A 13,806-nucleotide genomic window follows, 5' to 3' on the forward strand; every position below is an offset into this window, starting at 1 on the left:
CAGCCCCCCAAAGCGGCCGCGGTGGGGGCAGGGCGGGCAGCACCCACCAGCACCCGCCGGCAATCGCCGGCACCGCCGGGTTTGGCCCAGTGCCGTGGGGCGCGGGCAGAGCGCGGGGGGCAGCGCCGGCGGGGGGCGACGCCGGACCCCCGGGAGCTGCCTCGTGCGGGGGCCGGGGGCGGCAGTGGGCACCGGCCTCGCCGGCACCGGGTTACGCCGGGCCTCGTGCCGGGGACGGTGGCACCGGTGCCGCCCTCCGCAGTGTGGGCACCGCCGGCACCCACCCACCCACCCACGGCCCCGCGGCCCCTCTGCCCCCCGGCACCCGGCACCCCGCACCCCCGCGCCGCGGCCACCGCACCACACACCTGCGCCCGCTCCCAGTGCCCCCGCGGCACCGCGGCACCGCGGCACCGCCACCCTTCACATGACCCACTTCCTCCCGCCGCGGCGCAGCCGCCCTCCGCTCCCGCCTCGTCGTGCCACCGCGGCACCGGCGCCGCTCGCCGTCACCGGGAGGCCGGGGACAGCGGGTGACGCCGTGGGGAGGCCCCGCCAGCCCCCGCGGCACACGGGCGGCGATGCCGGATGGCGATGGCAGCCCACGGCGAGGCCCCCCCCGGGCCCCCCGTCCCCCCGCCACGGGCACGCCGCGGGCACGGCGGCAGGGGGAGGGCGCCGCAGCCCGGGCAGGGGCGCCGGCTGCACGTTTGCCAGCTGCCGGCCTCACCGGAGCGCAAACCGCCGCCCCGGGCACCCCGCGAGCCGCCGCCGCCGCGGAGGGATGATGCCAACATCGCCCACCGCGCGGCCTCCGCACCCGCTCCCGGCACGCTCGCCGGCCCCACCGCCCTCACCCTGCCTCATCTGCGCCGCGGGCCGGCTGGCATGGCCGCCGGCAACCGGAGACGCCGCTGGCAACCGGAGATGCCGCTGGCAACCGGAGACGCTGCCGGGAAGCGGAGACGCTGCCGGGAAGCGGAGGCAGTGCCGGGAAGCGGAGACGCTGCCGGCTGCCACCACAGCCCCACAGGTCGGCAGCGCCGCGGTGACGGAGCTGTGCCGTGACGGTGCCGTGGGACGGAGCCGGCGGCCGGCGGGGGCTGGCGGCACACGCGTGTGCTCACAGCCGCGGGCAGCACAGAGCCGCGCACACGCGTGTGCCCCCCCCCCCCGCTCGCACAGGGGAGTGCGCACACGCGACAGCGCACACGCGGCTCTGCCCCAACACGCGTGTGCAAACCCCCCCGTGCGCGGACACGGACACGGACACGCACAGACACGCGTGTGCCCACAGCCGTGCGCACACACACACACACACACACACACACACACACCCACACACACACCCCCCCTCCCCACTGCACGCGCAGACACGCGTGTGTCACCCCCAGCCCTCCCCCCCCCGTGCCGTGGCGGTGCCGGGCGGCGGTGTGCCGGGCTGGGGGGGCTCTGCCGCGCTGTGCCGTCACACCCACACCTTGGCCGCACGCCGCCGGTGCCTCCCAGTGCCTCCCGGTGCCTCCCGGTTCCACCCAGTGCCTCCCAGTGCCTCCCAGCCACATCCGGCACAGCGCGGCACAGCGCCCGCCCCGCTCACCCCACAGACCCACCACGGTGCCGTGGGGCTGCAGGGACCCCCGGGGACGCCGGACCGGGGCAGCGCGGTACTACGGCACCCGGCCGGTGTGCGGGTGTGTGTCCCCCCATTGCCAACCCCGCGGTGTTCCCGGTGCCCCTACCGCGGTGCGTGCCGCCAGCGCGCGATGCCCTCCGACCTCCGCTGCCGCCGCTGCCCCGACACGGCGCCCCGTGACCCCCACCCCCGCGCTTGGCGCAGCCGCCCCTCACCGCGGTCATGTGCCGGTGCCGGTGCCGGCACGGGAGCAGCCGGGGACTGCCCTCGCCAGGAGCCCGGACAAAGGGCCCCTTTCAGCCCCGCGCTCGGCCCCACGGGCCCCTCGGGGACAGGGGACAAAGGTCCGGCACGCTTGGCACCGGCGGCACCGAGCTCTCCCAGCGGCTGGCGTGGCACTCACCGGGGCGGCCGGGGGCAGCGGATCCGGCAGGAGCTGCCCGCGGCCCCGCGGAGGGGTTTGGCACTCAACGGGTACCCGCCGGCATCACCGGTGCACCCCCTGGCACCGGGAGTCGCCGCGGCGCCGTCACGGCCCTCTCAGCCCACACCTCTGCGTCCGCCGGCGGCGTCACCACCGCCACGTGTGCCAGAGCCGCCCCGGCACGCCGTCCTCACCGGGGGGGAGACGCCGGCGCGCCTGGAGGTTGGCACAGGCCGGCGCGGTGCCACGTGCCGGCGCTGCCCCCGGTCGGCCCCACGGAGCCGGCGTCGCAGCCGGCGGTGCGGCACGAGGCCCATCGCGCGGTGCCGGGGCGGTCGGTGCTGGTGGCGGATGCGGTGCCGGATGCGGCCCCGTTGCCCCGTCCCGTTCCAGCTGTGGGACAATGAGCTCCAGATGTGCCCCCCCCCCACCCCCCCCGGGACACCCGATGGGGACAGACACCGCTGCCCCGTCCCAACCCCCACTGCCCGCGGCGCTGCCACCGCCTCCCCCTGTCCCCTCTGTCCCCCACACCCCCTTTATCCCCCCCCCGTGTCCCCCAAACCCCCCACGTCCCCCCATGTCCCCACATCCCCCCATGACCCCCATGTCCCCCACGTCCCCCCCCGTGTCCCCCACGGCCCCCCACGGCCCCACATCCCCCCACATCCCCCCACGTCCCCCCATGTCCCCCCATCCCCCCCACGTCCCCCACGTCCCCCCATCCCCCCCACATCCCCCCCCATCCCCCCATGTCCCCCCACATCCCCCCACGTCCCCCCGTGTCCCCCCATGTCCCCCCATGTCCCCCCCCATCCCCCCACGTCCCCTCCCGTCCCCATCCCCCCATCCCCTGCGCCCCCCCCGTCCCCTCTGTCCCCCCCTGTCCCCTGTGCCCCCCCCGCCCCCCCCCGGAGGGTCCCACTGCAGCTCTGCCCGAGGGGGTCCCGGGGGGCGGCGGGGGGGGGGGGGGAGGGGGGACACAGCGCTCCCCGGGGGGGGACACCCCCTCCGCTCCCCCCGACCCCCCCGGCACAGCCCGGGGCCACCGGAGCCCCCACAGCCCCCCCGCGCGGGCAGGGGCGGCGCAGGCAGCGCAGGCAGGAGCAGGCAGGAGCAGGCAGTGCAGGCAGGAGCAGGCAGAGGGCAGGCAGGAGCAGGCAGTGCAGACAGGAGCAGGCAGGGAGCAGGCAGGGAGCAGGCAGTGCAGGCAGGGAGCAGGCAGTGCAGGCAGGAGCAGGCAGGAGCAGGCAGGAGCAGGCAGGGGCAGGCAGGAGCAGGTAGTGCAGGCAGGAGCAGGCAGAGGGCAGGCAGGAGCAGGCAGGAGCAGGCAGGAGCAGGCGGGAGCAGGCAGGGAGCAGGCAGGGAGCAGGCAGTGCAGGCAGTGCAGGCAGGGAGCAGGCAGGAGCAGGCAGGGAGCAGGCAGGGAGCAGGCAGGAGCAGGCAGGGAGCAGGCAGGGAGCAGGCAGTGCAGGCAGGAGCAGGCAGGGAGCAGGCAGGGGCAGGCAGGAGCAGGCAGGAGCAGGTAGTGCAGGCAGGAGCAGGCAGAGGGCAGGCAGGAGCAGGCAGGAGCAGGCAGGGAGCAGGCAGGGGCAGGCAGGGGCAGGCAGGGAGCAGGCAGGAGCAGGCAGGGAGCAGGCAGGGGCAGGCAGGAGCAGGCAGGGAGCAGGCAGGAGCAGGTGGGAGCAGGCAGGGAGCAGGCAGGAGCAGGCAGGGAGCAGGCAGGGGCAGGCAGGGGCAGGCAGGAGCAGGCAGGGGCAGGCAGGGAGCAGGCAGTGCAGGCAGGAGCAGGCGGGAGCAGGCAGGGAGCAGGCAGGGAGCAGGCAGGAGCAGGCAGTGCAGGCGGGAGCAGGCAGGGAGCAGGCAGTGCAGGCGGGAGCAGGCAGTGCAGGCAGGGAGCAGGCAGTGCAGGCAGGAGCAGGCAGGAGCAGGCAGGTGGTGGCAGCGCACGCAGGAGCAGGCAGTGCAGGCAGGAGCAGGCAGGGAGCAGGCAGGGAGCAGGCAGGGGCAGGCAGGAGCAGGCAGTGCAGGCAGGAGCAGGCAGGGGCAGGCAGGAGCAGGCAGTGCAGGCAGGAGCAGGCAGGGAGCAGGCAGTGCAGGCACGAGCAGGCAGTGCAGGCAGGGAGCAGGCAGGAGCAGGCAGGGAGCAGGCAGGGGCAGGCAGGGAGCAGGCAGGGGCAGGCAGGAGCAGGCAGGGGCAGGCAGGAGCAGGCAGGGGCAGGCAGTGCAGGCAGGAGCAGGCAAGAGCAGGCAGGGAGCAGGCAGGGAGCAGACAGGGAGCAGGCAGGAGCAGGCAGGAGCAGGCAGCGCAGGGTTAACGTGAGGCAGAGGACGGAAGGCTCCGGAACGTTCCCGGTTGCCGACACCACGTCGGTGCCAAACCGCAGTCCCGGCAATGCCGCGCTGCCGCTGCCGCTCCCCCCTCGACGCCCCACCGGGGGGGCAGCACCGGGCCGGGCCACGCCGGGGCGGGGGGACGCGGCACCCCCGGCACAGCCCGCAGCCCCGGCCCCGCGCCCCGGCAGCCCCGGCAGCCCCGGCACAGGGGTTTTGGCAGAGGCCGTGGGAACAGCCTCCTCCTGCGCCCACCGGCCCAGCAGTGGCGGCACCGCCGCGCTGAACCCTCACCGGAGCACAACACGGCCCCACAGCCGCTGCCACCGGCAGCCCCGGCCCCGCCGGCACGGGGGGCAACGCCGGCACAGGTGGGTGATGCCATACTGGTGGGCGATGCCGGTACAGGTCGATGATACCGGCACCGGTGGGTGATGCCGGTACAGGTTGATGATGCCGGCACCGGTGGGCAATGCTGGTACCAGTGGGCGATGCCGGTACTGGTGGGTGATGCCGGTACAGGTCGATGATGCTGGCACTGGTGGGTGATGACGGTACCGGTGGGCGATGCCAGTACTGGTGGGCGATGCCAGTACAGGTGGATGGTGCCGGCACCAGTGGTTAATGCTGGTACTGGTGGGCGATGCCGGTACCAGTGGGTGATGCCGGTACAGGTGGGCGATGCCAGTACAGGTCGATGATGCCGGCACCGGTGGGTGATGCCGGCACTGGTGGGTGATGCCGGCACTGGTGGGCGATGCCAGTACAGGTCGATGGTGCCGGCACTGGTGGGCGATGCCGGCACTGGTGGGCGCTGCCGGTACCGGTGGGCGCTGCCGGTACAGGTGGATGGTGCCGGCACGGGTGGCGCTGCCGGAAGCCTGTCGCTCGCAGCCGGCCAGGCGTGGGTGGCCCCCCGGTGCCGGCGTCCCCGGGCTGTCACGGCACCGCGCTGCCGCGGGCACAGAGGGTTCCCGGCGGCGGCCCCGGCCCTGAGCCGAGCCAGGAGAGCCGGCGGTGCCCACGGCAGTGCCACAGCACCCCCAGACCCCCCGTGTGCCCCCACCTCCCTCCCCCCGCCCCACCCGGAGCCCCCCCCCCTCCCGGGGGCCGACGGGGGGGACGCGCTGTGGGCAGACGCTCTCGGCCCCCCCCGGACTGGGCGATGGTGGGTGGTCCCGGCACCGCCTCCCACAGTGGGGGGGTCCCCAGGATGGGGGGGGGGGGGGGGCGAGCCCGGACAATCCTGGGGGGGGTCCGTGTCCCCCCCAAGGGGACTGTGTTGCAGGGATGGAGGGGGGGGAGGTGGGGGGGGGTCCGGGATGAGCTGCGGCACTGCCGGAGCCCTCAGCAGCACAGCCGCACGTGGGGCATCACCGACCCCCCCGAAATGCAACCCTGACCCCCCCTCCCCCCCCCCCCCCCCCGAAATGGGAAAAGGCTCCATCCAACGTCATTCCCAATTTCGCTCTTATTGCACTGGTGACCCCCCACTTCCCGGGGGGGGGGGGGGGAGGGGGAGGAGTGTCCCCCCAGTGGGGCCCCCCCCCAGACCCTGAGCCCCCCAGTCGGGGTTTGGGGACCCCCCGGGCGCACAGGGACCCCCGTTACCCCTGGGGGGGGGGGGGTGGGGGGGTGTCAGGGGGGGCCGCCGCGGCGGCGGCAGGTGATGAGGTACTGGGGGTACGCCTGGGTGTCGTTGAAGATGACGAAGAGGGTGGGCTGCCGGGGGTCGTCCACCACGCTGTCGTAGCGCAGGGGGGGCCCGGCCCCCTCCCGCCGCGGTGGGGCGCGCAGCCCCCTCCCCCCCGCCGCGAAGCGCCCCGTCAGCACTTTGGCCACGAAGACGTATTTGCTGCCGTCGGCGCTGCGCGGTGAGTACTGCTCCCGCGCCGAGACGGCCGCCCGCACCGCGAAGTACACGCCGAGCCCGTAGAGCGCGGCTGCGGGGCGGGACGGGGGTCAGCCCCGCCGGGGCTTTGCCGGGGGGCCGGGGGGGATGGCGTGCCGGCGGCGCTGCCCCGTCCCTACCGGCGCCCCGCCGCCGCCGCCGGCGCTCACCGTTCTTGCCGCAGTAGCTGCGGTTGAAGCCGTGCAGGCAGATCTCGCGGCTGCAGGCCTCGGTGGTGCCATGGAAGAGGACGCGCTCCACCGCCGCCGCGCCGCCGCCGCGGTGGCTCTTCTCCATGCTGGCCTTCTTCAGCTGGTACTGCCGGTACAGCAGCGGGTGGATCAGCTTCTCCACCTGCCGGGGGCACCGCAGCGTCCGGGGCTCTGCCGCGGGACAGCCCCCGCTCGGGGGTCCCGCGTCCCCCGGCGCCGCCGGCGCCCACCTTCACGACGCTGATTTGGCCGTGCAGCTCCTCCAGCGTCCCGTAGAAATGGCGGACGGTGTCGCGGAACTCCTCCGAGTCCTCCGCCAGCGGCATCAGCCTCACCTCCTCCTCCTCCACGCCCGGCGCCTCCGGCCCTGCCGGGCACGGCCCCGGTGAACGCCGGCGCGGCACAGCGTGGCGCCTCCCCGGGCCGGGGGACCCCGCGGTGGGGCGGGAGTGGCCCCGTGGCACCGTCACGCCGGCGCGGCGCAGCGCGGTGGCACCGGTGGTGCCGGGGGCGGCGGTACGCACCGAGCAGGCGTCGGGCGCTCTCCGTCGGGGGTCGGCTGCGGGAGACGGGCACGGCGCAGGCGCTGCCGATGTCGTACTCCTCCATCCGCTCGAAGTCGACGGTGAAGGGCCGTCCGTCCAGCAGCAGGTCCAGCCGGCGCTCCCGGCACAGCCAGGCCCGCTCCAGCAGCGCGGCGGCCGCGGGGGCGTAGGGGACGGCGGTGCCGGAGGGGTCCCAGCGCACCCAGCGCACCTCAGCGGCGGCGCCGTCGGCGGGCACGGGCTGCGGCTGCGGCAGGCGGTGGAGCAGGAGCGCGAGGTCGCGGGCGGCGGCGGCGGTGTACTCGGCGAAGCCGCGCAGCGTGGCGGTGCCGGCGCGCAGGCAGAGGCGGACGGCGTGCTTGCGCTGCAGGAAGACGAGGCAGTGCCGGCACGCCGCCGGCAGCGCCCGCAGCCGCTCGCTCTCCACCTCCTCCGGCCGCAGGCGCCCCTCCAGCGCCCGCTCCAGCTCCCGCGGCACCGCCGCCACGTCCCGCTCGAAGGAGGAGAACACCATCACCCGCGCCGCGTCCGCCGCCGGCAGAGCCTCCTCCAGGGAGGCCTCCAGCGCCGCCAGGAGCCCGGCCGCCTCCGCCTCCGCCTCCGCCTCCTCCCCCCGGCGGTGGGAGCGGAGGGAGAGCGCGGTGGCACGCGCCAGATCCTCCTCCTCGCGCCGCGTGCTGTCCATGGAGCGCTGGATGGCCAACACCATCTGCGCCTCCTCCTCCATCCCGGCCCTTCGCCCGCCCGGCGGCACCGCCGCGGCGCTCTCGGCCAGGGGCTCGGCGTCGGCGGCCGGCTCCCCGCCGGGGAGGTCGCCCAGTGGCGGCGCGGGCTCCCCATCGCCGGCGGCCTCGCCGGGGCGCAGCACCGCCAGCAGCTCCTTGATCTCCTCTGCCGGGGGGAGGGAGGCGTCAACCGCCGGTCCTCACCGCGGCACACGGCGGGAACCGGTGTGCCCACCGCGGCACCAGCAGAACGGGCGCCGGAGGAGACCCTTCGCCGCCCCTCACCTATGCTGGAGTTTAAGCCGTCTCCATCGGCATCACCGGCACCGTCGGCATCCTCAGGCGGGTCCGGGTGCCGGCGGTGCAGCGCGGTGGGCTGGGGGTGCCGGCGGCAGCTCGGGGGGAGCAGCTCCACCAGCTCCGGCTGTGGGGACGGGGACACACACGCACAGGCTGCCGTCACCGGTGCTGCACCTGCGGCAGGGCCCGGCGGCACCGTGTTCCCCACGGCGCCGGTGCCGCCCCCGCTGCGGTGAGGGCGGGCGCTGGCCGTACCTGGGGGTCCGGGGGGGTCCAGCGGACGCCGTCCAGGTCGATGACGCACTGGAAGCGGCTCTCCAGCTGCCGGAGGACGCTCTGCCCACCCTGGTCCCGCAGGAAGCGGGCGACGCCGGGGAACCGCAGCGTCACCGGCAGCGAGCCCACGGTGCCCAGCAGGCTCTGCAGGAACTCCGCCGCTGCCCGGCACCGGCCCGTCTCCCCGCTCACCTGCCGGCGAGCGCCCTGCGGTCAGGGTCTGCCCGCCGCGTCGGCACCGCGGTGCCGGTGGGAGGCAGCCGGACCCCTGCCCGCAGCTCACCCGGAACCCGGTGACGTCCCCCGCCTCCAGCGGCAGCAGGGCCACCTCGGGGATGCTGCCCAGCAGGTCCTGGTAGTGCCGCTGCAGGTACCGCAGCGCTCCCGGCTCCGCCGGCACCAGCACCTCGTCCTCTGCCACCGCCGCCGCCACCGCCTGCTCCTGGCGCTGCCCCCGGTCAGCCGCCGCCGCGCCACTGTGTGCCCCGGGGAAGGCAGCCGGCAGCTCCCCCGGCACCGGGCCCCACGCCGGCTCTGCCGGATCCAGGTAGGAGTCCCGGCTGGCGGGGGCTGGCATGGCCACCTCTGGCAGGGGGGGCGCATCTGGCAGGGGGGGCACATCTGGCAGGGGGGGCACATCTGGCAGGGGGGGCACATCTGGCAGGGGGGGCACATCTGGCAGGGGGGCCGGGGCTGTGCCCGGTGCGGTTGCCGTGTCCGGTGCGGTTACTGTGTCCGGCGCAGTTGCCGTGTCCGGTGGGGGGGTCTCATCCGGCGCGTCCGGCGCGGGGACCGCGTCCCCCTCCAGCACCTCCAGGAAGGGGTAGTGGGGGGCGACGGCCAACACCGCGTCCTGCAGCCGGTGGGGCCTCTGCAGCACCCGCTCCGCCGCTGTGGGGGGACAGGACGGGCAGCCGGCGCACCCCCGGCACAGCCGCGGCACCGGCAGCCGGCCGGGGAGGGGGGGATGTCCCGTTCGCCCCCGCCCGTGTCCCCGCTCACCCGCCGGCTCCTGGAAGGTGACGACGGCGGCTCGGCCGCCCGGCAGCAGCCGAACCTCCCGCACGCTGCCGCCGCCGCTGCGCCGGTTCTCGAAGTAGAGCTCCAGCAGGTCGCGGCACAGCCCCGGCACCTCGGCCCGCACCAGCACGCTGGTGGGCTGCGGCAGCCGCAGCAGCGACACCGCCACCCCCGCCGGCCCCGGCTGCTGCGCCCGCTGCTCCGCCGCCGCAAACTCTGCCGGGACACGGGTGGCGGTGACGCCGGGGGGGTCCCGGGGACCCCAGGGCAGAGCCCGGGCACTGGGAGCCCTTCGGCCGCCCCGGCTGCGCCGACGGCACGGGGGTCACCGCCGGGAGGGAACCACGAGCACCCCCGCGGCCATTCACCGCGCGGCAGGACCCCCCCACCGCCGGCGCTCGCCGGCACCGCGGGTCACCCGCAGCAGGACACGGGGCGGCAGCACCGGCTCTGCCGAACCCGCCACCCCCAACACCGCCCCGGTGCGGGCCTGGCTGCACCGCCGACCCCACAGCCCGGAACGCCGCCCCGGCGCCGCCGGCAGCGAGGGGAGCGCGGTGCCCCCCACCCCGGGGATCGCTCCCCCCCGCACCCACCTTGGGGGGTGATGGGGTCCCGCAGCCGCAGCAGCGCCCACCCCGGCGCGGGGCCCCGGCAGACGCCGAAGGTGCCGGGGGGGCGCCCCAGCAGGGCCCCGAGGGGGGGCTCCAGCCGCTCGGGGGGGGTGTGGGGGTCGAGCCCCCCCAGCAGCAGGCGGGTGGGGTCCCAGGGGGGGGCAGGGCTCACCCCCAGCTCGGCCCCCCCCAGACGGTGGGGGCCGCGGGACAGGACGTTCTGGGCGTCTGTGGGGGGGGGGGACACGGGTGTCACCGGGGGCGGGGGGGGGGCAGCGCCTGAGACCACCCCACGGCGGGAGCCCCAGTGGGGCACAGCACCGCTCACCAGTGCTCCCAGTGGGACCAGCCCCCTCCCTGCCCCCCCCATCCCAGTGCTCCCAGAGGGGATCAGGGCCCCCCACACACCCCAACCCACTGCTCCCAGTTGGGACTGAGACCCCCGCACACCCCCACCCAGTGCTCCCAGTTGAGACTGGTAACCCCCACACCCCAACCCAGTGCTCCCAGTGGGGACTGGGACCCCCCCAGCCCCCAACCCAGTGCTCCCAGTTGGGACTGGGACCCCCACACACCCCCACCCAGTGCTCCCAGTTGAGACTGGTAACCCCCACACCCCAACCCAGTGCTCCCAGTTGAGACTGGTAACCCCCACACCCCAACCCAGTGCTCCCAGTTGAGACTGGGACACCCCCACTCTACACCCACCCAGTGCTCCCAGTTGAGACTGGTAACCCCCACACCCCAACCCAGTGCTCCCAGTTGGGACTGGTAACCCCCACACCCCAACCCAGTGCTCCCAGTGGGGACTGGAACCCCCCCAGCCCCCAACCCAGTGCTCCCAGTGGGGACTGGTAACCCCCACACCCCAACCCAGTGCTCCCAGTGGGGACTGGTAACCCCCACACCCCAACCCAGTGCTCCCAGTTGAGACTGGTAACCCCCACACCCCAACCCAGTGCTCCCAGTTGAGACTGGTAACCCCCACAGCCCATCCAGTTCTCCCAGCTGGGACTGGGACACCCCCACTCTACCCCCACCCAGTGCTCCCAGTTGAGACTGGTAACCCCCACACCCCAACCCAGTGCTCCCAGTGGGGACTGGGACCCCCCCAGCCCCCAACCCAGTGCTCCCAGTTGGGACTGGTAACCCCCACACCCCAACCCAGTGCTCCCAGTTTGGAGTGGGACCCCCCAAGCAGCCCATCCCAGAGCTCCCAGTTGGGACTGGGCCCCCCCCGCCCCGCGCTCACCCCGGGGGCTCTCGAAGGTGAGGAAGAGGAGGGGGCCGAGGCGTTGGCAGCTCTGGACGGGGCCCCCCCCCGAGCGCCGGTGGCTCTCGAAGTAGAGGACCACCAACTCCTGGGGGGTGCCGGGGGGGACACCCCCCACCTCCAGCACCCCCTCCGCCATCCTGCCCGGCCACACGTTGGGGGGACACACACACGGGACACCCCCCGACCCCCGGCCTGGGGGTCAGCCCGCCCCCCAAACCCACCCTGTGTCCCCCCCGGGACCAAGGACCCCCCCTGGTGCCCCCACACCCGCCCCAGCCCAGGGTCCCCCACAACCCCACAGCCGTGGGGCAGAATCTCCCCCGCCCCACCGTGGGGCAGGGGTCCCCACAGCCCCACACCCCCGCGGCAGAACCCCCCCGCCGTGGGGCAGACCCCCCCCAGCCCCAGGACAGGCCCCACGCAGCCCCCCCGCCGTGGGGCAGAACCCCCCCAGCCCCAGGACAGGCCCCACGCAGCCCCCCCGCCGTGGGGCAGAACCCCCCCAGCCCCGGGATAGGACCCCCCAGCCCCGGGACAGGCCCCAGGGAGCCCCCCAGCCCCGGGGCAGGACCCGCCCCGCCGCGGGACAGGAGCCCACGCAGCCCCACGGCCCCGGGACAGCCCCCCACGGCCCCGGGACAGCCCCCCCCGGCCCCGGGACAGCCCCCCCCACGCACCGGCCGCCGCTCGGCTCCGCCCCGGCAAAGAAACGAAAGCGAAAGGGGCCGAGAGCGGGAAGGGGAAGTGCGGGGGGGGCGGGGCCTCGGGGGGGGCGGGACACGGGTCCGACCCCACGCGTGACACGGGGCACTCAGGGGCGGGCAGGAGCAGGCAGGCCCCGCCCCTCCCCGCAGGCCCCGCCCCAGCGCGTCGGCGAGGGCGGAGACAAGCAGACGGAGCGCTGCCGCACAGCCCCGCCTCCCCCGCGCAGTCCCCGCCCAGAATGGGCGGAGCGCTGCCTCACTCCACGCCCTCTTCATAAACCACGCCTCCCTTCAGCGGAGGCCCCGCCCAGAGCGGAGCCTGAGCTGCCTCAAGCCCCGCCTCTCCCGAAGCACCGCCCCTCACGGAACCCCGCCCACAGCGGAGGCCCCGCCCAGAGCGGAGCGGAGCGGAGGCAGCGCGCGGCCCGGCCCGGTGAGCGGGGGGGGGGGGGGGGGGGAGCCGCGGTAGGAGGGGGGGGTTTTCCGGTGCAACGGAGGGGAGGGGGGTTGCTGGGGGAGGGGGGCACGGAGGAGGCCCCCGAGCGCCGTTTCCCTCCCCCCCCCGCGCCGCTCTGCCGCATTCCGCAGCGGGGGGGGGGGGGGGGGGCGCAACCGGACGGGGGGGGGGGCGCAACCGGGGCGGCGGGAGCGGCCGGGCCGGGCCGCAGTGGCGGGTCCCCGCTCGTGGGCACGGGGGGGGGGCCTCCCCCCTTCCTCCTGCCCGTGGGTGTCCCCCCCCGCCCCTCCCGGGGGATTAGGATTGCTGCTGCCGTAAATAGGCCGCGCGGGGGCTTTACCGGGCAAAGCGGCTTAACGGGGGCACGGGGAAACCGGCGGGGGGGGGGGGGGGCGGGCAGCCCCCGGACCCCCCCTCTGCCCCCATGTGGGGCGCCCCCCATGTCCGCTGACCCCCCGTGCGGGGCGCCCCCCGTGCCCGGGGTCGCTGCCGGGGGGGGGGCGGGGGGTGTCCGGGCCGGTGGCCACTCGCCCAGCCCGGGGGGGGCCGCACCGGCAGCCGCGGTGCCGCATGGCCGAGCCCCCCCCTCCCCCCCCCCCCCCCCCGGCCCTCCCCGGGGCCCGTTGGCACCGGGCCGGGGCGTCACGCGGGCGGTTGGCTTGGGCCGAGCCAGCGGGGCTGTCACTGGCCATGGGGGCTGTCACTAGCCAAGGGGGGCTCTCGCTGGCCAGAGGGGCTGTGCCGCTGGGCGGGGGGGCTGTCACCAGGCGGGGCGACTGTCACTGGCCAGGAGGGCTGTCACCGGCCTGGAGGGTGTGCCACTAGCCCAGGGGGCCATCGCTAGCCACGGGGGCTGTCACTGGCCATGGGGGCTGTCACTGGCCAGCAGGGCTATGCCACCAGCCTGGTGAGCTGTCACTGGCCAGGAGTCTGTCACTAGCCAAGGGGGCTGTGCCGCTGGCCCAGTGAGCTGTCACTGGCCATGGGGGCTATCACTGGCCAGCAGGGCTGTGCCACTGGCCCAGGGGGCTGTTACAGGCCAAGGGGGGCTGTCACTGGCCAGCAGGCTGTGCCGCCAGACTGTCAAGCTGTCACCAGCCTGAGGGGGCTGTCACCGGCCAGAGGGGCTGTGCCACTGGCCCAGTGAGCTGTCACTGGCTGTGAGAGATGTCAGTGGCCAGGAGAGCTGCCACTGGCCAGAGGGGCTGTCACTAGCCAAGGGGGCTGTGCCCCTGGCCCAGTGAGCTGTCACTGGCCGTGGGTGCTGTCACCGGCCAGGGGGGGCTGTCACTAGCCAAGGGGGCTGTGCCACTGGCCAGGGGCACTGTCAGTGGCCAGCAGGCTGTGCCACCAGCCCAGTGAGCTGTCACTGGTCAGAGGGGCTGTCACTGG

The 13,806-nt window shown here is 75.8% G+C and overlaps 1 protein-coding gene across 4 annotated transcripts; it reads right to left on the reverse strand.

The window, feature by feature from the left end:
* Positions 1-5,842: 5,842 nt before the first annotated feature.
* On the reverse strand, positions 5,843-11,640 carry PARP10 (poly(ADP-ribose) polymerase family member 10). 4 transcript variants are annotated; one of them, XM_082501165.1, is made up of 10 exons: positions 11,230-11,640; positions 9,960-10,205; positions 9,346-9,579; positions 8,627-9,234; positions 8,323-8,535; positions 8,053-8,191; positions 7,022-7,933; positions 6,728-6,864; positions 6,456-6,639; positions 5,843-6,337 (listed from the first exon to the last, which is right to left on the reverse strand). In XM_082501165.1, the coding sequence occupies exons 1-10, from the start codon at positions 11,387-11,389 to the stop codon at positions 6,033-6,035; spliced, it is 3,138 nt and encodes a 1,045-aa protein (XP_082357291.1). In that variant the 5' UTR covers positions 11,390-11,640; the 3' UTR covers positions 5,843-6,032. The 4 variants fall into 4 exon arrangements, with proteins under 4 accessions (XP_082357291.1, XP_082357289.1, XP_082357288.1 ...); XM_082501163.1 differs by having other exon boundaries at positions 5,843-6,603; XM_082501162.1 differs by having other exon boundaries at positions 5,843-6,639.
* Positions 11,641-13,806: the final 2,166 nt, after the last annotated feature.

Source organism: Vanellus vanellus (assembly GCF_965231255.1).
Source record: "Vanellus vanellus genome assembly, contig: HAP1_SCAFFOLD_2171, whole genome shotgun sequence".
In the NCBI taxonomy this organism is placed as follows: domain Eukaryota; kingdom Metazoa; phylum Chordata; class Aves; order Charadriiformes; family Charadriidae; genus Vanellus; species Vanellus vanellus.